This window comes from Vitis vinifera, chromosome 8 (assembly GCF_030704535.1).
Source record: "Vitis vinifera cultivar Pinot Noir 40024 chromosome 8, ASM3070453v1".
Taxonomy (NCBI): domain Eukaryota; kingdom Viridiplantae; phylum Streptophyta; class Magnoliopsida; order Vitales; family Vitaceae; genus Vitis; species Vitis vinifera.
This window is the reverse complement of record NC_081812.1, coordinates 21,175,467-21,195,521: the sequence shown is the minus strand read 5'-3', so window position 1 is coordinate 21,195,521 and position 20,055 is coordinate 21,175,467. Positions and strand designations below refer to the sequence as shown.

The 20,055-nt window shown below is 36.3% G+C and overlaps 3 protein-coding genes across 3 annotated transcripts; 2 read left to right on the top strand and 1 right to left on the bottom strand.

Annotated features, from left to right (window-relative positions):
• The first annotated feature begins 1,860 nt into the window (after positions 1 to 1,860).
• On the top strand, positions 1,861 to 6,853 carry LOC100262335 (bZIP transcription factor TGA10). The gene is made up of 11 exons (XM_002275111.4): positions 1,861 to 2,464; positions 2,575 to 2,672; positions 3,278 to 3,351; positions 3,455 to 3,583; positions 3,683 to 3,751; positions 3,884 to 3,943; positions 4,049 to 4,126; positions 4,232 to 4,316; positions 4,425 to 4,696; positions 5,324 to 5,563; positions 6,526 to 6,853. Exons 1-11 carry the CDS (start codon positions 2,244 to 2,246, stop codon positions 6,673 to 6,675), a joined length of 1,476 nt encoding a protein of 491 aa, XP_002275147.1. The 5' UTR covers positions 1,861 to 2,243; the 3' UTR covers positions 6,676 to 6,853.
• A 3,134-nt stretch (positions 6,854 to 9,987) lies between these two features.
• LOC100257150 (large ribosomal subunit protein eL6z) lies at positions 9,988 to 13,727 on the top strand. Its single transcript, XM_002277996.5, has 4 exons — positions 9,988 to 10,442; positions 10,586 to 10,692; positions 13,073 to 13,251; positions 13,359 to 13,727. Exons 1-4 carry the CDS (start codon positions 10,189 to 10,191, stop codon positions 13,512 to 13,514), a joined length of 696 nt encoding a protein of 231 aa, XP_002278032.1. The 5' UTR covers positions 9,988 to 10,188; the 3' UTR covers positions 13,515 to 13,727.
• A 625-nt stretch (positions 13,728 to 14,352) lies between these two features.
• LOC100262254 (FT-interacting protein 1) lies at positions 14,353 to 18,135 on the bottom strand. The gene is made up of 2 exons (XM_002277934.5): positions 17,204 to 18,135; positions 14,353 to 17,136 (listed from the first exon to the last, which is right to left on the bottom strand). Exon 2 carries the CDS (start codon positions 16,877 to 16,879, stop codon positions 14,495 to 14,497), a length of 2,385 nt encoding a protein of 794 aa, XP_002277970.2. The 5' UTR covers positions 16,880 to 17,136; positions 17,204 to 18,135; the 3' UTR covers positions 14,353 to 14,494.
• Positions 18,136 to 20,055: the final 1,920 nt, after the last annotated feature.

Below are 20,055 nucleotides of genomic sequence, written 5' to 3'. Positions count from 1 at the left end.
TAAAATATTTATTAAATATAAAATAGTTTATTACACAAGTAAAAATAGACTTTGTATAATAAATAACTTCAATAAATAGACCTTCAACAGTAAACAATATTTTCTTAAATTTATACTAATTTTTAAAAATTATAAATTATTTTAAATAAAATTAATTAATTAAATATAGAAACTTTTATTAAACTTAAAAAAAAAGTGTTTAATTTCCTAAAAGTCGATTCAAATTAGTATGCATTTATTCTTTTTAGTAGATGATTTTTAGGCTTTGCAAATTTGATAATATTTTATAAAACAGAGGAAATGATTTTAACCTGAATTTTATATTTTAAAAATAATCTTTATATATAAATTTTTATTTTTAATTATTCTTCATATTTATATAATTATTTTTTAAAATAGTATTAAAAAATAAATGAAAGTAGTTGATATGAAAACAACATTGTTTTCTATTTTTAAAAGTAAAAAGTTATTTTTTAATTTTAAATTATCAAATATGTTTTTTTATTATTTTATTTTAGATAATAAAAATTTATTTTCAGAAATAATTATCATAAAAACATTATAATATATATATATAAAATATGGAAAGGGTAATAGCAGAATGGAGGTGTGCTCAAATAACAACTCACATATTTTATGAATATTTTTTGACATCATTTTCTTTGCTGTTAGCAGAGTCGTTGTTTTTTCAGAGTAGTTGAAAACAAAAACTAATGAATTTAAAAATCACAGGGCTGGGAGGGGGTGGTCTAGTGGGACCCACTTGAAACCCCCGAGTATCAGAGAGCTCGGAGCTCGCAGCCGTATGCTTCTCGTAATTAGTCACTAATTACTCGAGGCTATGGGTCCCACTACCTCAACGCCTTCATATAAGGACAGAACTTCTCGCTGACACGTGTCTTCAGTCAACTTTCTTCAGCCGACAGCTGCCCGTGTAACAATGTCAAAATTTTAATTGACGATTATACCCCGTACGGTCCACCCACTGAATCCACCATTTATTTTTATAATTTTCTTTAGTAAAATATATAAAGATATTAAAATGTGGAACAATATTTTCTTTTAGACCATATTTTCTACAGTAAAAATATCTATTAAAATAAATAAATAATTAGATATAATTATTATTGGACGGGAAACCAAATTAGTCTTCATAATAATTAATTAAAGTGCTAATACAATTTTTTTTTTTTTTTGTATTTGATTAAAAAATATAAAAATATATATATTTGAAAAATAATTTTGGCTATTTTGATTATTAGCTTTGAAAAACAAAAGGGTTTTATTGAAACCTCTTAACCGAAAAAGATTTTTTCTAATTTTATTATTATTATTATTATTATTATTATTATTATTTAGGGTAACAAGTAAGAGGAGAACAACAAAAAAAAAAAAAAACAAAATCACCAACTAAGAACTGTTTTATTACAAGTCCTTATCATGCAAGCAACATTTCTTAAATGAAGTACAAATTATTTACCAAATTCAAATATATATGCTATTAAATATTCATTAAATATTTTAATTTAATTGGATCCAGTCCAATATGATCATACAATTTGAATAATCGATGTAATTAGAGTCTAACGTAGGACAAATTGTTGCAATCCTAGGACAAATTGACTGAGATGAATGACATTTTTACATGTGATTTCAATTTGTAAATGACTAAACTATCCTCCTTGGTTAAAGTGTTACACACCCGCATCAAAACCAAGCCACCGCCATCAAATACGTGCAGGTTTAATTTGCATGAAGAGAAAAAGGGAGGATGAAAATCCAATTTCCAAATGAAAGGAGGGCATTTCGGTAATTGAAGGTTGAGAAGGTTGGACAAGGAAGCCATAGGCGGTTTCCATAGAATCTCAACCCGGGGTGGTTCCATTTTTGTCAATTCCAAAAGCGGTTTGTCTGATTGGAGCGGTTTTAGAAAGAGAGGAAGAGAGAGAGAGGGAGGGAGTTGAAGCAGATATCTTGAGACCGCTTTATCTGAAAATTTGGTTTGGAGAAAGTCGTCTGGTTGTGTGAAGAGAGAGAGAAAGAGAAAAGATGGAGAAAGAGAGAGCTTGAAAAAGCTTTGTCGTTTGTTTCATTTGCATTGAATTCTATTCTCCCTTTTCCTCCCTCATTTTTATCTTCTTATTATCAAACCCCATAACCGACTCCCTCTCTCTCTCTCTCTCTATCTCTTTATCTCTAGAAATGATCTGCACTGGACACACCTCAAGGCAGTTTCACCATTAATGAGGTTCTCAAGAGCTGCTGCTGAAGAAGAAATAGAAGCAAAGCTTCTTGTGAGTCCTTTCATGGCGACCGCTAGTAAACCCACCAACCACACGAGCCACCTAGAATTACAGCATCAACAACAGCAGCAACAGCAGCACCAGCAAGTGTTGGATCATCATCAGATGTCTTACGGAATGATGCAATCATCGTCATCATCAGCTATGCCTGGAAACTTCTTGTATTAATTTTATACACAACAAGCCTGAATGTTTGAAAAAAAAAAATTTGGTTTTTAATTTTGTGGTTTAAATTTTAATTTCTTGTGTTGAATTTTTTTGGTGTCATCAGAAGCAAAGACCCTGGAGCTTATGATTTAGGAGAATTGGATCAAGCCCTTTTTCTCTATCTCGATGGGCATGATCCTTCAGCTATACAAGAGCAAAGACGTGAGCGCCTCTCTCTCTATCGTTCTTTCTTTTTTCTTTTTTCTTTTTTTCTCTTGGTTTTAAAATTCTGAGACATGAGAGATTATAAGGGATTTTCTTCTTTGATTAACTTTCTGCGTCTGTCTGGGAGATTCTCTTTGGAAAGGGTTGTTTGGGTCACAGGAAAAGCATGTTCAACAGATTAAATCTGCTTGTACTTTCTTTGACCGGATCCTTGCAGAAAGAAGAGGGGAGGAAAGAAGAAAATCCAAATTCCAAGAAAAATTGTTTTTCCTCTCTTCCGAAATCCTTCTTTATTTCTTGTTATTTGGGATTTAGACCATGACATGTAACAAACCAAAGATCATCAAGAATTTGTTGAGAATTATGTATGTACTGAAAAGGGTACGAAGATGGGATCTGTTTTTTCAGCTTTCTTTTTCTTCTATTTTCTTCTTTCTTTTTTCTGTTTTGGCTGGCAGAGAGCTACAAATGCACGATGATTCCAAGACTTTCATTCACAGCTCTCCTCACTTGGCTTCTCCTTTAATCATTGTGTCTCTCTCCTCCTTGTCTCTCTCTCTTTCATGGCAATTAATGCTTTCAAAATTTCTTCTTTTTTCCAGATAACTCAGATATCAGACCTCCAACGCTAAACATTTTCCCCTCTCAGCCTATGCACGTAGAACCACCAATAAAGGTATATAACTGTTATCACACATACTTCTTTTCTTGCCCTTGAGTTCTCAGCTTTTTTTTTTAAGGTAAAAATGAAAAATATGGGTTTGTTTTGTACTTCTCAGGCGAGTCTAGGGTTGGTTTCTCCATCAACCAGCGGTTCAAAGAGACCATCAGAGCCATCTATGGAGTTGGCCAACCCAAAAAATGATGCTAATGTTTCTGGGCCTGATCAACCAGCCAAGGCTGTCAAGGTAGGATAGTTTATTTTAATTCGGGTTTTTGTTTTTGTTTTTGTTTTTTTTTCCTCTTTTCTAAATATTTGAATGTTGTTGCTTGGAATATTATGACAGCGCGAAGGAAACCGCAAAGGTCCAACATCGAGTTCAGAGCAGGAAGGACCCAAAACGCCAGACCCTAAGGTGGCGGTTACTTGTCTAGCTCCGTTTCCACAGCAATTTCTTTACATCCATCTATTTGCATCTTCTTCAACAATGTTAAGTGCTTTTCTTTCTTTCTTTCTCTCTCTCTTTTTTTTTTTCCCCTCTAAGTAGACACTGAGAAGACTTGCTCAGAATAGAGAGGCAGCCCGGAAAAGCAGGCTAAGAAAAAAGGTAAATCCAGATAAAATTAGCTAGTCATCATTATTCTTTCTATCCAAAGTCCAAACAGCAGAAAATCATGACCTGGGTTCCATTTGTACTTTTATTCTACTGCAGGCTTATGTTCAGCAGCTAGAGTCCAGCAGGATCAAGCTCACACAGCTGGAACAAGAACTACAAAGAGCTAGAGCTCAAGTGAGATTCTTGGACAACAAAAGCCTACAAACAACCTTTTTTTTTTTCATCAGATTTTCAGCATGAAAAACATGTATAAACTCATAGGTTGGATTCTCTTTTTAGGGCCTAATTTTCACTGGTGGAGGACTTTTAGGAGGAGGAGGAGGAGACCAGAATGCTCCTGTGGCTGTGACCAACTTGAGCTCAGGTACATTTCCAAAGCTAATTGATTAAGCTCTTTGTTATATTTGAATATATTGAAGAGATATATAAATGGATTTCCTCGGCTAATCCCTTTGAACGTCGTTCCTTATAGATGCCGCCGTCTTTGACATGGAATACGGTAGATGGCTTGAGGAGCACCACCGCCTCATGTGCGAGCTTCGAGCAGCAGTACAAGAGCATTTACCCGAGAACGACCTTCGCCTCTTCGTGGACAACTGCATAGCACACTTCGATGGGATGATGAACCTCAAGAGCATGGTCGCCAAGTCCGATGTCTTTCATCTTGTTTCGGGCATGTGGAAGACTCCGGCCGAACGTTGCTTCATGTGGATGGGTGGTTTCCGCCCATCAGAGGTCATCAAGGTACTCTAATCCTCAACACATTACCAATATTTATATTTGCCCTCAAGCACCCAAGCCCTAGTTATGAAAAAATAAAACCCTAGCTCCAAAACACCCAACTCCATATATTTATTCAGTTTAGAACTTTAGAGTGAGCCCCTTTTAACTGTTTACGTGATTGAAAAAGAAAAGGATAATTTAGATGAGATGTAGAAGTACGATGAGATACTCCACAAGGTATATAAGACGCTTATTGCATGGAGTCACGGACCAACTTGTCGTGCCCTTTCAAGAAGATCCCTCAAAGAATATTGATGAATGACGTACGTGAGATATACCAAGAAGTTTTCCATTATAAGTTAGGGTTCGATCATATTCTCATCCATTCTATAAAGCTTATCTCTCTTACGACTACTGTCTAGAGCATGTGTGTTCAGAGTGCACTTTCCGTGTCTTGTCTCTCTTGATTTCGTTTTTCTCATTCTCAATCCTTCCTTTGGTTGGTAGTAAACAAATAAACCCTAACTCGGATTCTATGGGTGTGGAAAAACAAAATTGAAATATAATTTCTTTTTCTTTTATTTTTTTCCTCCATGAATTTGAGATGTGTAATGGTTTTTATGTGCGGTAAACGTGTGGTGGTGTTAGATCATTCTGAACCAAATTGAGCCCTTAACGGAGCAACAGATCTTGGGGATATGTGGATTACAGCAGTCGACCCAGGAGGCGGAAGAAGCTCTCTCTCAAGGGCTTGAAGCTCTGAATCAGTCTCTCTCAGACACCATAGCTTCAGACTCACTGAGCGCGCCTCCTAACATGGCGAACTACATGGGTCAGATGGCTATTGCCATGAACAAACTCTCTACTCTTGAAGGATTTGTTAGACAGGTATGTAATTTCAATACTATTTTTCAGAGTTGGTGTGTGTATAATATATCAAGGCGAGACAACTGGATTGGGAACCTACTCCAATCCTTAGATTCATGAACCACTCCAATTCTAGGTGACCGATGGTTACTGGGTATCCACCTATACCCAAGCACCACTTACATTTTATACATAAATTCTTGATCAACAAACCAAATTTGATGTAGTCCTGAATTAGTGTCCAGAATTTTCCTATAAATTTAGAGTACTATGAATTTTTTATGGCACCTGTTGTATTTTGATATTTCAGAAAAGAAAAAAAAAAAGTGCTCATGTCGTTTTCTAAATCTGCTCGTTGACGGTGATTGAGGCTTAGGTGAGTGACTCAAGCCCATTGTTAAGGGCAGATAGGATGAGAAAATCACCAGCATGAGATTCACCTGATGTGCTAGATCTGTGCACGTGGCAGCACCACACAGTTATGAATCTCTTTCGTCTATGCCCATGCCATGTGATGTCATGGTCGCAACCGTTTGACTTGCAAGGTCTATGAGTCCCAGACCTTCATGATCATACAAGGTTTACCTCGTGTTCCAAATCTTGAGCTTAACTCACTGAGTTTTGAGTTGACTCAGGAGAAAATTACAGTACTAGATGAAGTTCTAGATCGATACATTTCACATGGGCTACAATGAGAGTTTTTCCTATCAAATTTCTAGTAAAAAAAAACAAACTTAGGGTTTGGTAAGACCCTGCCCAACACGTAAAATACACGTACACGTCCTTGTCTGGTTTCCTTGTATTCCCCTAGTGCATTTGACAATGGAAGCATGTCATAAAGTCATAGGATGGTGATTGATTTGTAGTCGATGTATCATTCATGTTAAAATGTACCCTATGAAAATAATAGTATATGAATGAGCTCTGATTTTCTTTTTCCTTTTAATTTCTGGTAAATAAATGAATGAATGAAAATCTTACAGGCGGACAATCTGAGGCACCAGACTATTCACAGGCTGCAGCAAGTCCTGACCACCCGACAAGCGGCAAGGTGTCTGCTGGCCATGGCGGAGTATTTCCACCGCCTCCGAGCTCTCAGTTCTCTCTGGATGGCTCGCCCTCGGCAGGAATGAGAAAATGAAAAACCCTAGTTTGATCTTCATATGTTTAGAGTAGTACTCTTTTCCTTTAGTACTAGCAACTCCTTTAATGTATCTTTTACTTTGTTTCCACAGAGGGATGATGTATAGATAGACAAATAAAATAGATGAAAATCAAAACAGTAGGAGTAATCTAACTCTCTTTGTTTTCTCCTCGGGTATTTCTACCCTCTTGATTTTCTTCATGGGTTAAGGAATTTAAGGCACTAATGATTGATTCTGCAGCCATATTTGACTGAGATTGATTGAAGGAAGAGTTTAAGCTTGTTTAATTCTCTATGGCATTGGGCGCACGAGGGAGAGAAGGACAAATTCTATAGTTTTTGTTTGAGTCAAATGCCCATGCGGCTGTGATGTTGTTGCATGGAAACTGCCCATGACTCTTAAAAGAAAGTTGACAGCACACCTTTTCTATTCCCATATGCCCAAAGATGACCTCAAATGCCACTCTTAAATGATTTTGAATATTCAAAAATATATTTTATGTCATTTTCAAAATTTAATTGTCGATTCTTTGGACTATTCAATGATTAAAATCTTTGGGTTTTCAACTTTCGAGATGCCTTCCACCACGCACCAATATATTTCTTTAAAAAAAAGGATGTGAAGCTTGTGTGGCAAGAGAAGAGGGATGGACCCTTGATTAAAATTTTTGAAAAACTGCCCGAAATTGACCAATTGATGTGAATTATTTACACGTAGATGGAGAAACAAATAAAATAAAATGTAGAAAAAAAAGAAGGGGGTAGGTGATACACGCATAGATATGTTTGTATAAAATGGTTGAATGTATAAAGTCTAGAGTTTTTAAAAAAAATGAAAAAGTGATTGGTCTGTTTCACCATATTTTTTGAAATTTATTTTTAAAAACAATTTTTTATTTTTTTATTTAAAAATAAATAAGCTTAAAAAAACATAATTAAACAAATATATATTTTTATTTTATTTTTAAAAACTAATAAAAATAATTTTTACTTATTTTTTAAAAAATATTTTCTATTTTATTTTATTTAAAAAAAAACAACGACCAAACGATATTATAAAATTTTTAAAATGGAAAACTATATTTAAAAACATAAAACTATATTTAAAGCACATGGTCAAATGGACTCTAAGTTAATTACCGACAAAAAAACAAAACACAAATTATATATAATATAATATATGATAGATAAATTTCAATATTTTCCTAGAAAATTAATGGGGAGATGGGAGTGGTGATAGTCATATATACAAATGTGACATAGGTGTTGATTGTAACTTGAAAAACCTAACACTAGTCTTTTACTATAGAGGCAAGGTTTAAATAGTCTAAGAAAAGCTTTGAATTTTTCTATCACCTTTCATTAGCATTTGATTGACTAATTTATTTTTTACTTTTTTCATCACGCTATATAGTTTATTTGCTTTGAGTTTTTTTTTTTTTTTTTTCTTTTTTAATAGCTCTATTAAGATCCAATAGCTTGGACGACTAAAGGAAAAATAATAGGGTGGTAGAGGTTGACATTTCATGTTAGGTAAGACGGTTGGGTTTTGGTACATTAAGCTCCTACATTATGGATAAAATAATCATTCATTATTTAAGAAATGATAACTTAACAGAAGCTGTGATATTAGTAAAACACAGACTTATAGGGTCCATACAAGTTTAGTTACTCTATTTAATTCATACCAGAGGTTGTGTGATTGTTGCCTTGTGGAAACAAAGATCATACTCTCGAGTATGCAACAAAGAGATCAAAGATAAATATTGGGTTGGGCCCAGGGCCTCTTGGACAGGATGTTACCTCTTGCTTGGCCCGGCCCAATTATGAAGCATACCATACTGAGTCGTTTGGGGTTGCCACGATATTGGGCCAGATTGGCCTGATACACCATCCATCCCCCTGAAAGGTCCAGGCCCTAACTTAAGTTGGGCCTCGACTCTTGTTTAGGATTTTTCCATGATGCGGCTGGTGGTAGGGTATCGAGAAACAATCTTTGGTTACATTGAGAAGGTAGGTTTTGGATGGATCACCCCATTCTGATGTTCCTTTTATGGTAAAAGGAATTTCTTATATGCGACTTAGATTAAGGTCGGGATGGGGTGAGACAAGGCAGCTAGACCTAATCCTTATTTTCACCTTGTCTTGCTTTAGATTTGTTGTACAGTTTCAGGTGAAGTTAGGTGGTTTGAGTCGAGTCCTTGGTGTATTGATCTTTTTTTGTTCTTTAATAAGTTTAAAATGAAAGATAAAATATAAAAAGTAAAATAAAAAACCACAAATTAAATTTATTAGCAACTAAATTTATGCAAAACCTAATATATCATTCAAAGAGAAGTGATAGAAACAATACCATTGATGACCATGATATCCATGTCGATCATTAGCGGCTATGATGTTGATGTTGATCATAAAGGGTTGCGGCATAAACGACCATAACTTCACACTAAAGTTGCATTTAGTGTGAAGCTATATTATCTTCGTATGATTCCTTTTAGGGGATGAGGTTTTTGATGCCAGTATCATTGTCGTAGTTTCCTATGATGAGAACTTTCATTTTCCTTGTATTAAAAATGATATTTTTATAATATTTAATTTTTGTAACTTTTGAATGTTGCAATTAGAAATTTCTAAATTTTTAAAAAGGTAATGATATAATCTGACATTTACGAGTTAATGACGGAGAAAACGAAGATAAATACAATTAAAAAAAATGTTATAATGAGATTTAGGGTTATAAAGATGACAAAGTGTCATGGATTGTTACAAAATGTCAGACTAATTAAACTTTAAGTTTCAAAAAATTTTCACTATTCAACCTATCCACGATTAGGAAATTTTGGGTTCCAAAAAAATTTCACTACCTAACTTATCAAAAATTTCAAACCTACTCATAATCAGGTTACTATGGAAATTTTCAAGTTATTGAAATTGGTAATATTGAGAAGTAATATTGAGTGAAATGTTGAGATTTCCATTAATGAGATGTTAATTTCATAGCTATAATAACTGGGCCAATAATTGACAATTAGCTCATTTTAATAGTGAAGTCAAAATATTTTGGAAAAGGGAAAAAGTATATTTAATAATTAATAATAATATTTTTAATTATTAAAATAAGATGACTCATTTACATCAACCCTAGGTTCACAAACACTTCTCCAAATTGTCAATGAATTTAGCCCCAGCCCAATGGGCTTTCTTTGAGCAAACCAAATGGGTGGGCTGAGTCCATGGACAATGACTAAACGATAAGGAGACCAAGGGCGTCAATGATATTTCAGAAACTCAAAATATTTTGATATATATACTACACATATATCAGGGGTGTGATTGATATTTTAGAAAGCTTAAAGAGTGTAATCGACATTTTTAGAACTCTCGTTGGATATTTTTTATATTTGTCCTTCCTCTTAAGGCGTCTAGGGTTTACAAAACGCCTCTCTTAGATTCTCCTTAACAGTGCCGTGGTTGCTGAGACAGAGGCTTGAGAGTCGCAGCGATGGCACCAAGGAAAACCCCAAGAACAAGCCGAAACCCGGATCTGATTCGCGGCGTCGGCAAGTTCTCTAGATCGAAAATGTACCACAAGCGTGGTCTCTGGGCCATCAAGGCTAAAAACGGCGGTGTTTTCCCTTGCCACGAGAAGAAGCCGGTGGCTCCAGCTCCATTGGAGAAGCTGCCAAAGTTCTACCCGGCCGATGATGTCAAGAAGCCATTGATCAATAAGCACAAAGCCAAGCCGACCAAACTCAGGTTCTAATTATGGTGTTTTTTTTTTTTTTTTTCTTGTTTTCAGATCTTTCGATTATTTTCTCGAAATATGTTTTTGTGGTTTTGGTTTTGTCTGTTTCCTTTTTTTTATTTATTTGGTGTTTATGTCTTTTGGTGAATATTAGGGCAAGTATTACACCTGGAACGGTGTTGATTATCTTGGCTGGGAGGTTTAAAGGGAAGAGAGTTGTTTTTCTGAAACAACTCTCATCCGGGTTGCTTCTGATTACCGGTAAGTTTTTTTTTTTCCCAATGTTTTAGGCCAATTGCGATTGAATTGGAAATGATTTTGAATATTTTGCTTTTATTTTGATGTTATGTAGTATGATTTTTTCGTTTGGTGTTGTTCTTTATAGTGTTGAAAATGGAACACGGGTACAATGAACCAGATGTCTGAATTTGGTTTTGGATTAATTGAAAGAATGTGAATTAAGTGTCATAGGTTTTAGTGCAAAGGATTCATGTTGTACCGAAATCATTTCCACTATCAGCGCCGTGCCTTCACGGCAAAAAAAGACTGTTATTTCCGGGGAAAAAGAAGAACATAACAGGTGGTCCTGAAAATAATGTCCTGTGAACTATTTGGCTGTGGGACTAGAGAAACAAATTGTTACAAAAGGTGTATGGAGATTTTATAGAAAATGATTTTTGTCAAAATAATCTGAAAATGAGTTATTATGCCTGTTACTATGGCATCATGTCGTCACACTTGCTTTGTGAAATTCAATGGACAAGTATAAGCCGTAGTGTTTAATGGCATATTTTATTAGATGATGTCAGAGTCTGGCTTCAGTACAAGCCTTTTAAGAAGCTGGTTTAGGGTGATACCGTGATAGATTTTTATTTATTTTTGAAATGCTATGCCCATTATCTGATTTTTACTGGACACTCTAAATGGCTGACGTGGTTAGGATTAATGGGAAATTGATGGTAATTTTGTTTTAAAATTGAGGAAGGAATGAGGGCGCACCCAGCAGTAGATGATTCTTATAATTTCCTCTGGTATCCCCAGCAATGCCCCAAAATTTGAGTTAATTGTTTAGCATGTTTAATTTTGTGTGTCACATGTTGGTTCTGCTGACATATCCGTTTTTTGGGAAAGGCTACTAGGATAATCCTTCAAGAGAGTTCTTGCATGCTGTTCCAAAAAATTGAAATTTATCATGTGTCTGTTGATATTTATGCCAAATCATGATGAGGGGCTCAGCATTTTAGTTCATTTTAAAGTTTCAGACTAAAATTGGTGGAAGTGGTGCATGTCTACTGCCTTTATAGCTTTCACATTCTTTATCTTCAAATTTTTGCAGTTTTGCTGGCATGACAGGATAAATTGTTTGTGTGCGCTCTCAATTTGCTGCACATTTCAATCTTAAATGCACTTATTGACATTATAATTTGTCCAAAACACTGTCATAGTTTTAAAAGGTGCGGCATACCTAAGACGCAAAAGTCTCTTATAGCGTAGGTGCAAGGCGGAACACAAGGTGTGCGTCTTAGTAAAGTGAAACTTGACCTAGGATGCATATCAATTTTATAAAATATGATCCAAAATTTAATCCAATCAATAGGAAATTTGTGATTCCAAACATTTGAAAGAAGCATTCAACAAAAAAGTAATCTAATTATATAAATTTCAATATGCAACTAGAAATTTCAAGTTTAAAAAGGAAAAGTAGAGTAATGAGGTGCACCTCTTCAATAAGCCGCATGCCTTGGCAAGCAAGGCACCATAACTAAGAAGTGGTTGTGCCTTGGGTCTAGGCGCACTTAGCTATGTACTGTGTTCATCTTTGTAAAGAGCCCAATCCAAACAACAATGCTGACCATCCATATACAACTGACTTGCTGACATGCTACTTTGTCTAGAACACTATCATGCAGAATAAAAGAAAGTTAATGATGCTCCTTGAAGTTTTGAAATACGGATATTCATTTGTTGTCATAGAAAGCAAACACTCTTGAAGAGGTCACTGTCTTTGCAGATTTTATACCCTTTCAAGTCTTTATTAATAATCTTGGAGAGTCCTCTTGGGAAAGTACTCTCTGTTATTAGCAAACTAAAATTGGCTAGATGAGCCTTGTTGTGCCCATGGTATAAAACCAACATGTACTGCTAGTTATAATAATATTTTTTGGCGTGTCTTATATGATTGGTGTGTGTAGATATATACACATATTCCACAAATTCTTTAATTCTTTTGAAGACACTCTGGATCACTCATTTACAATTTTTGTTGACATAAATGTACTTCATGTTATGTGCTATAATGTTTATGAATGACCTCTGTGATACAGGAAGTTAACAACTTTCATTTTTAGAGAAAGAATAGTTGTGGAAGAGGAGGGTTTGCAATATATAATGCTCTCTAATTTGAGTTTTTCCTTGCTTTTGCAGTGGAATCTTGTTCTGGTTGTCCCTTTATAGAAGAAAATTTCTAGCAAAACCTTCTGATATATTTGCCTTGTGAAAAAACATGCTTACTGTATGGATGTATTAGTAATGATTTTGATTGGTGTCATTGCGTGTTACCCTCTTCAACCTGTAGGCTTTGCTCTCATCCCGTTTGGTTTTATATCAATTTCTTTAATGCTGATTTTTTGAGTCATAACAGGGCCATTCAAGATTAATGGTGTTCCTCTAAGGCGTGTAAATCAAGCTTATGTGATTGCAACTTCCACGAAGGTTGACATTTCCAAGGTCAATGTGGAGAAGTTTGATGACAAGTACTTTGCCAAGGAAGTACAAAAGAAGAAGAAGGGAGAGGGAGAGTTTTTTGAGGCAGAGAAGGAGGTGAGTCTTATGCTTTGTTCACATATATTTATCTCCACTGGAAGATTTATAGTTTTCTTTGGCTTGTTGAACCCAATTTTGATTTTCTACCTCCTGACAAACTGTAGGAAAAGAAGGATCTCCCGCAGGAGAAGAAAGATGACCAGAAGGCTGTTGATGCTTCATTGATTGCATCCATTGAGGGAGTTCCCGAGTTGAAGGTATACCTGGCTGCAAGATTTTCTCTCAAGTCAGGCATGAAACCTCATGAGCTTGTCTTCTAAAGGAACTTCTCAGTTATTAGGATACATGCTCTGCTCTGGAATTTGTTTGATTTAGAGTATCAGGGATTGTATTTCAGATTTTGTTCGGCAGAACCCAAATTTTGTGGTAATCCTAGTTTGCATGTCCGTGACTGTATTTCAGATTTTACTGGGCCGGACCCCCAAATTTTGTGTTACTAGTTTTCAGTTATGTGAAGAATTTATCTTTTTCCATTTTAGCTGTCTCATGATTCAATTGTCAAACGGTGTTATTACACCTTATCTTGCATTTTGTTTAACAATTCCAAACAGTGGGACAAAGCAGTGGTCCTACTTCAATGGTGGTATGGCATATTAATTTGCCCAACACCTTCACTTTCCTACTGGAAATACCAGATCCAATTCGGAACTTAAAAAGTACCCAGCTTGTCTGTCATACTACACCTACATTGCAGCCTGAGAAATGTGTTTTCTATTGGGTCTGGTTGATCTTCTACACTTTTAAGTGCTATTCTTGGAGCGATCTACCCTTTCCTCATCTGTAGGGTTCTATAACCCTTATTTGGATGTATTCTATACCTTTCCTTCATCAAATAGTAAAAGGAAAGAGAGGGCAGTTGAAGATGTTACATTTCAACCCAACCGACAAAACTTCGCCATCCAGCATTTTTGTGGAGACTGTTAATTTGTTCAGGTCTTTGGCCATTTTCTATCTACATGTAAGACATTTCTTCCATTCTCATCATGTGTATATACATACAGTCACATACATGCCTAAGTTCTGCAATGTTTCCCATCATTTAATTGCATCCTCTTTTTTATGTTAGGTTTGGAGGAAAGAAATGTCACACAAGGGAACTTAAGATCTGAGTTGATTCTTGCCCTTTTTCTATTGAACAAACAAAAGAACAGACATGTTATGGTAACACAGTGAAAGGATGAGGTACAAGATTAGAATTGACGTTAAAACAGTGAGAAACAGCTTGGTTGTGTTCCATTTTTCAAAGCATGCTATCACTGCGAGCAGGCAGCCTCCTGAAGAAATTGCTGGGAGCAGAAGGCATTTTGCTTCGAAACCTTGGATGCCGCAGCCAAAACAGGCCTGCTACCAAAGCCAATATTTTAAAGGGTGTCACATAAAGAACCACAGCTGCAATGAGGCAGAAAACTATGTAGAGGCTCGTAGCTCTTGGGTCTCTCCAGCTGAGCAAGGACTGAAATCTCTCTCCCTGTGTTGCCATGTCTCCCACCACAGTTTGAATCCTTCCAGCCACACTTCTAAGCCTGTCATATCTCATCATCACTACATCTTGAGGCTTAGACGTAGGGAAAGTGTCAAACTCTTCATCTAGTTCATCTCGGTGAACTGCTTCTGCCCATGAAAGCTTAGTATCCATGTGTGGAGGATGCCTCGGCCTGAACCGGTAGTTCCATATCCCGATTAGAAACATGTAAAGGAAGATGGTTGGGAGTATCAATTCTGGGTAGCAGATCAATATGAAAAACAGGACGTGAACTAGAACTGAAGTGACGGGGTTCTTCCATTGACAGACTTCACCAAGCCACCTGCTCATAGAGATCATACCAGAAAACAGAGACACAATTCTGAAGAAGTTAGCTTTGCTTCTTCTCATGCTCCACATGTGGGAATCCACATCCAGCATGTACTCCACAACCTCTTTCCGTAACGGTGGCTCAGCGCGGCCAAGCCTCGCTGCCACAATGCTCATGGCCTGGTATCTCAAGCTATCTAGTTGGTTCACAGTGAAAGGATGTAGATAATGCATCTTTGGCAGTAGGGGGTGTCCATAGAGATAAATCATGTTTGCCAGAGAAAGGCAAGTGAATCGAACAGCTAGTTGGAGTTCCCCCATCTTCTTCACACCAGATGGGTGTAGAACAAGAAGCGGGTAAGCATGTGTATATATCCGATCCGTTTCTAGGGTTGATAGACGAATTCTCACCTTTCCAATCCTCGAGTCTTTTCCAGCTCCGCCGCCACCACCGGGTTTCTCATTCCCACCCAAGTGGCAGTTATCAAAAACTCCCAGTGTTATCACTGTACAAGGGTCATAGACTTCCCATGTGTATTGCTCATTCCATTTTGGAGTGGAGCTCTCGAGTATTGTTCTTGTTCTTACCCATTTCTGCCCATACTTAGCTACACAATAAGCATCTGTGGTTCCTCGGCCATCCCTGGTCTTCATTGGGAGAAGCCCTTGTGCACTTAAGATGCCCACTTCCAGGATCCCAATTGGCTGCTTCCATAGCTGCCGAGCTGTGGGCCGTTGGTCGCTTATGTACATGGTTGATTCATCAAGTACATGATAGGCTCCCTCAAGGCAGACTCTGAGATGAACCCTGCTTGAGAACTTAAGCTCATGCCTCTTGTCTCCCTCTAAAGCTCCGAATCCAAATTTTTCAAGGTTGAACCATCGAGAATGAACCGGCCGATGATCCATGCGCCGCTCAAAGATGTTGAGTGGCAAGCTTATCCTGCCCATAACTTCATCTTTTGAAGGGCCCATCTTATTTTCAATTGTCATTACCAACATTTCTTCAAAAGGCTCGGCTGCTACAAAGAGTAGATCTTCGTTCCAGAATGGGCTGGTGGTTCGGGTTGGGCATGTCTTGGTTTTAAGTACCTGGTTTCCAACTTGAGCCTTCACAAAAACCTGTGGTAGTTGGCCTTTGTCCTGTGATTCTACGTCTTGAGCTTCAATCACATTGACTCTGAGATACCAGAGCTTTGGTGATACATAAACTTTTGATCGGATATTGAAAACACCCTCTCCATGTACTGTAGCTGCATCTGAATGCCATGCCTCTGGAAAAGCTTCATCAGCTTGGGTTCCCATCCAAACTGCAAGCATGACCTCCCCTTTCACCTTGCTGTCCCCACGCCTATCCTCTAATCTGTACCACTGAGGTGCCAGCGGGCTATCTGGTGGAACTCTGGTTGGAACTTCGTTCATGTCAAACACCACCTTCCCAAGATAATCATCTCTCGACACCATATCTCTTTCTCTGACATAAACCTCAAGAACTGAAGATTGAATCTTGTCTTTAGAGAATGCGAAGACCTGGTGCCATTCCGGGTTTGTTTTCTTCTCAAAGTGCATTGTTTTTCCTTTATAATTCCCCAGCTTCACTTCTACATATGGGTCACAGCCTCCAGTTACAGCGTTTGTGGGAAGATCTTTGGCTTTTACCACTCGTACATACAGATAATACATCTGTTCAACAAGATCATAAGTGCTTGTAACTCTGTCGCTGCTGATCCACCCGCCTCCACCACGTACTCCTCCATGCGGCCATCGCTCCCCGAGCTGGGGGTGTGTGTCCTTCAACTTATAGTCCTCTTGGTGGTTGGAAGAGGCTTGCATGTTTTTGAGATTGAAGGAACCTCTTCTGGGCGTCAAACAAAATTCTTGCTTCTGTATGAATGTTCAATTGTAACGGCTTCTGCTTCTACAGCTTCGTTGATCGCCTCCTGTGTCTTTAGCAGAAGTGGTCGGGATGGTAGACATATGTTTCAGCCACTGGAACTCTAGCAGTTGAAGTACCAGTTGCTGCTGCTGCAAGTTAGGACACCGAGCATAGCTGCTTGGGCAGCTGAAGTCTTGGAAGTAGCTAGTTTAATCTGAGGAAGATTGGTATCATCAGTAAAAATAGGAAGAGAGAGAGAGATCGTTTCAAGCCAATCTCACCTTATACCCAGTAGAGCAAAACCCTCTGTTCTGATTGTATGATCCATAAACCACACCTTTACTCTATCTGAGCCATGAATTCTTATCTTTCCTGCAAAGGTTGGACGGGAGAATGATTTCTCCTCATCACATGCAGTTCTCGATCTCTCTGTTCTTGAGAATTTGATCCTTGGGTATAAAACTGTGAGTATCTCTGATTTTTCAAATTTTTTTTCCTTCAAAAATTGCTGTCAGCATCCACCTCCCCCAGCTTCATAAAATCTCTCCTGTTGCTTTCTTGAGAAACACAAAGCTCTTACCTGTAACAGAGGTGGCAAAATTCTGAAATAGAAAAATACATGGAGAATATATGAGCCTTTTAAGTGAGAAGCCATAGTGTGTGGTCACTGAAAAGTGGGCTGGGCTGGAGGCTTGGTAGTGGAAGTATTTGCTTCCTCTAGACGCATTGAACTGAGCCGGGACATTAGTATTAGTGGGAAAGCATAGGAAAAAGCAAGTGGGTTAGGTCATTAAATTCCACATTTTTGCAAAAGATGATTGATGCCCCACTCTGGATGACAAAGATAGGCTTTCTTGGATTTTGAAACTGGGTGATGATCTATGGCATGTTGGCTTTCCTAGATTCTTTCCTACTTTACTGGCTTTCTTGCCTTGTCAAACCCTGCATTGCTCTATTCTCATTCCCTCAAAATCTTCAGTGAAGAACTAATATAGCATTTGAAGCTGGGAGTATTCCAATTTTATTGATCTGCATACCCCCCTTGTTGGATTTTGTTTTCTTTTTGTTTTTGCTTTCTTTATTCAGCACCACAGCCAACGTGAAGAAAGCACCTGGGTGGCCCAAGGTGGACTCTCTTCTCTTTTCTTTTCTTCTCTCTGTTTATTTTCTCTCAGCAGCAGAGCAAAGCAAATGTGAGGAGAAGCATGTGAAACAGAAAAAAGAAATTGAAAGAGCTAAAGCAATCCAGTGTATGACTTAAAGAAAAGCAAAAGCAAAATAGAAAAGCTTAAGGGCATGCAGCCTTGCACATAATTCATAAAGATGCTTTTGTCCTTTATTCTCCATCTTTATTCTCCTTTATTACAAATTTCCTATTGTCATTACTCCTTCACCCAAATTTAAATTCTCTCCTTTAGATGCTTATTCCCTCTTGCATTATAGATTGAAGTAGGTGGTGGAGTCCCTCCCATGTATAACTTGATCATTTTGTTGTTGAATTATCGAAAATATGGATCAAATCTGTTTGAATAGATGGTTATATGTCCAGCAACTTGATGCTTGCAACACCTCTTTCTTCAATTTATTGGATTCCTTTCAGTAGCTGTTTCTTAATGGCCAAGTGTACGGAGGAGCATCTTTGGCTTTTTAGAATACTGTTAGTACTGGTGGTTAAAAAGATCCAATGGCTTTCAGTGAGGGTATTGAAACACAACCTACAGAGAATCTTAGCCATGAAAAGATGTCTGCATGAGCAGTATAGTTAAACAAAACCATGATTAGATTCATAATTCATTGGTCAGAAGTTCACAAAAATTTGCTTAATCTTCAGAGTTGTAAAGGCAGATATCTGTGTATCAATTGCTGAATCATTTGAGGTGATTAGAGATCATATGATTATATGATATACCCTTTTCTTTTCAAGCTTTGTTTGTCAGTCTAAAGTTCATTTTGGAAGACTGCAGATATGAGGGTTGTGGAGAAGATGACTTCACTCATACCAAAACCAGCCATGTAAGTTCTGACATTTCTATCTTGAGTAAGGCTTTACATATCTTTCGCTTTAAATGGAGGAATTTTTACATCTAAAATTTCCTTTTGATTAAGTTGAGGCCAGGATGAATCAGCTTTTGCAAAAAGTTTATTGATTGATATTAAATGGATCCGAGAGATTTCTGAATTTAAAATTTGTCTACGTACTAATTATGTTCTCTTTTCTAAATAAAACCTTCGTCTCCATGTATTAGCCTCACTCAATACTCCTAAGTCCTGATGGACTCGACTATAATTTAGAAGTTTAGAGTGCGTTTGGAAGTAATTCTAAAAAATGTTTCTAGCATTTTTAACACTTGAATGATAAAAATTTTCAAGTATTAAAAATATTAAAAGCATTTCCTAAAATTACTATCAAACGGGCTATAAGTCCCTTGATTCATTATCAAATATGCAATCCATGTCAAATCCACTCGAAGGTTCCAATTAGAATTCCAACCCAAGACAAATAAAAAGCCTTCAATGGATGTTTGTTTTTATCACTTAATTTCAAATACAACTTAATACTAAATAATGTTTAATATAATTAAGTATTAAATTATTTATTTATTTTTAATATTTTATTTTTATTAAGTATTAACCGTAAATAAAAACCGTTAAGTTCATCTTAATTATGATAATTTATTTTTATCATTCAAAACACCGAATATTTTAACTTTTTTTATTTAGTTAAAAATAATTTAAGAAATAAGTAATAAGCCAATAAAAAGTAAAAAAAAAAAAAACTATCTGAATTTTCAAATAAATAAAATAATTATTTGAAAAATGTAAAATATAAAACCATATCAATTCCTATTATGAAAAAAAATTGATTTTTAAGATAAAATTTTAGATTAATTTCGTTCAAATTATTATGAAAAAAAATCTATTGTTATACCAAAATTTAATTTCTTTTATTGCTTAATTTATATAAATTTATAATTTATAAAGATTATATATTTTTTTGAGAAAGAATTGATATGACATATTTTCTAAATAGCGAATATGCAATAAATTATGATGTTATTAAAAGAATAGGAAATCTTTTGCAATTGGTTTAAATATTTACCTTTTTTTTCCAAAATGATGAACTTTTCAGATT

Coding starts and splice junctions, on each gene's coding strand:
- LOC100262335 (XM_002275111.4), top strand. CDS start 2,244: ATGAGGTTCTCAAGAGCTGCTGCTGAAGAAGAAATAGAAGCAAAGCTT. Junction 2,673..3,277: donor AGCTATACAAGAGCAAAGAC/GTGAGCGCCTCT, acceptor TCTTTTTTCCAG/ATAACTCAGATATCAGACCT. Junction 3,584..3,682: donor AACCAGCCAAGGCTGTCAAG/GTAGGATAGTTT, acceptor ATATTATGACAG/CGCGAAGGAAACCGCAAAGG.
- LOC100257150 (XM_002277996.5), top strand. CDS start 10,189: ATGGCACCAAGGAAAACCCCAAGAACAAGCCGAAACCCGGATCTGATT. Junction 10,693..13,072: donor CGGGTTGCTTCTGATTACCG/GTAAGTTTTTTT, acceptor GAGTCATAACAG/GGCCATTCAAGATTAATGGT. Junction 13,252..13,358: donor TTTTTGAGGCAGAGAAGGAG/GTGAGTCTTATG, acceptor GACAAACTGTAG/GAAAAGAAGGATCTCCCGCA.
- LOC100262254 (XM_002277934.5), bottom strand. CDS start 16,879: ATGCAAGCCTCTTCCAACCACCAAGAGGACTATAAGTTGAAGGACACA.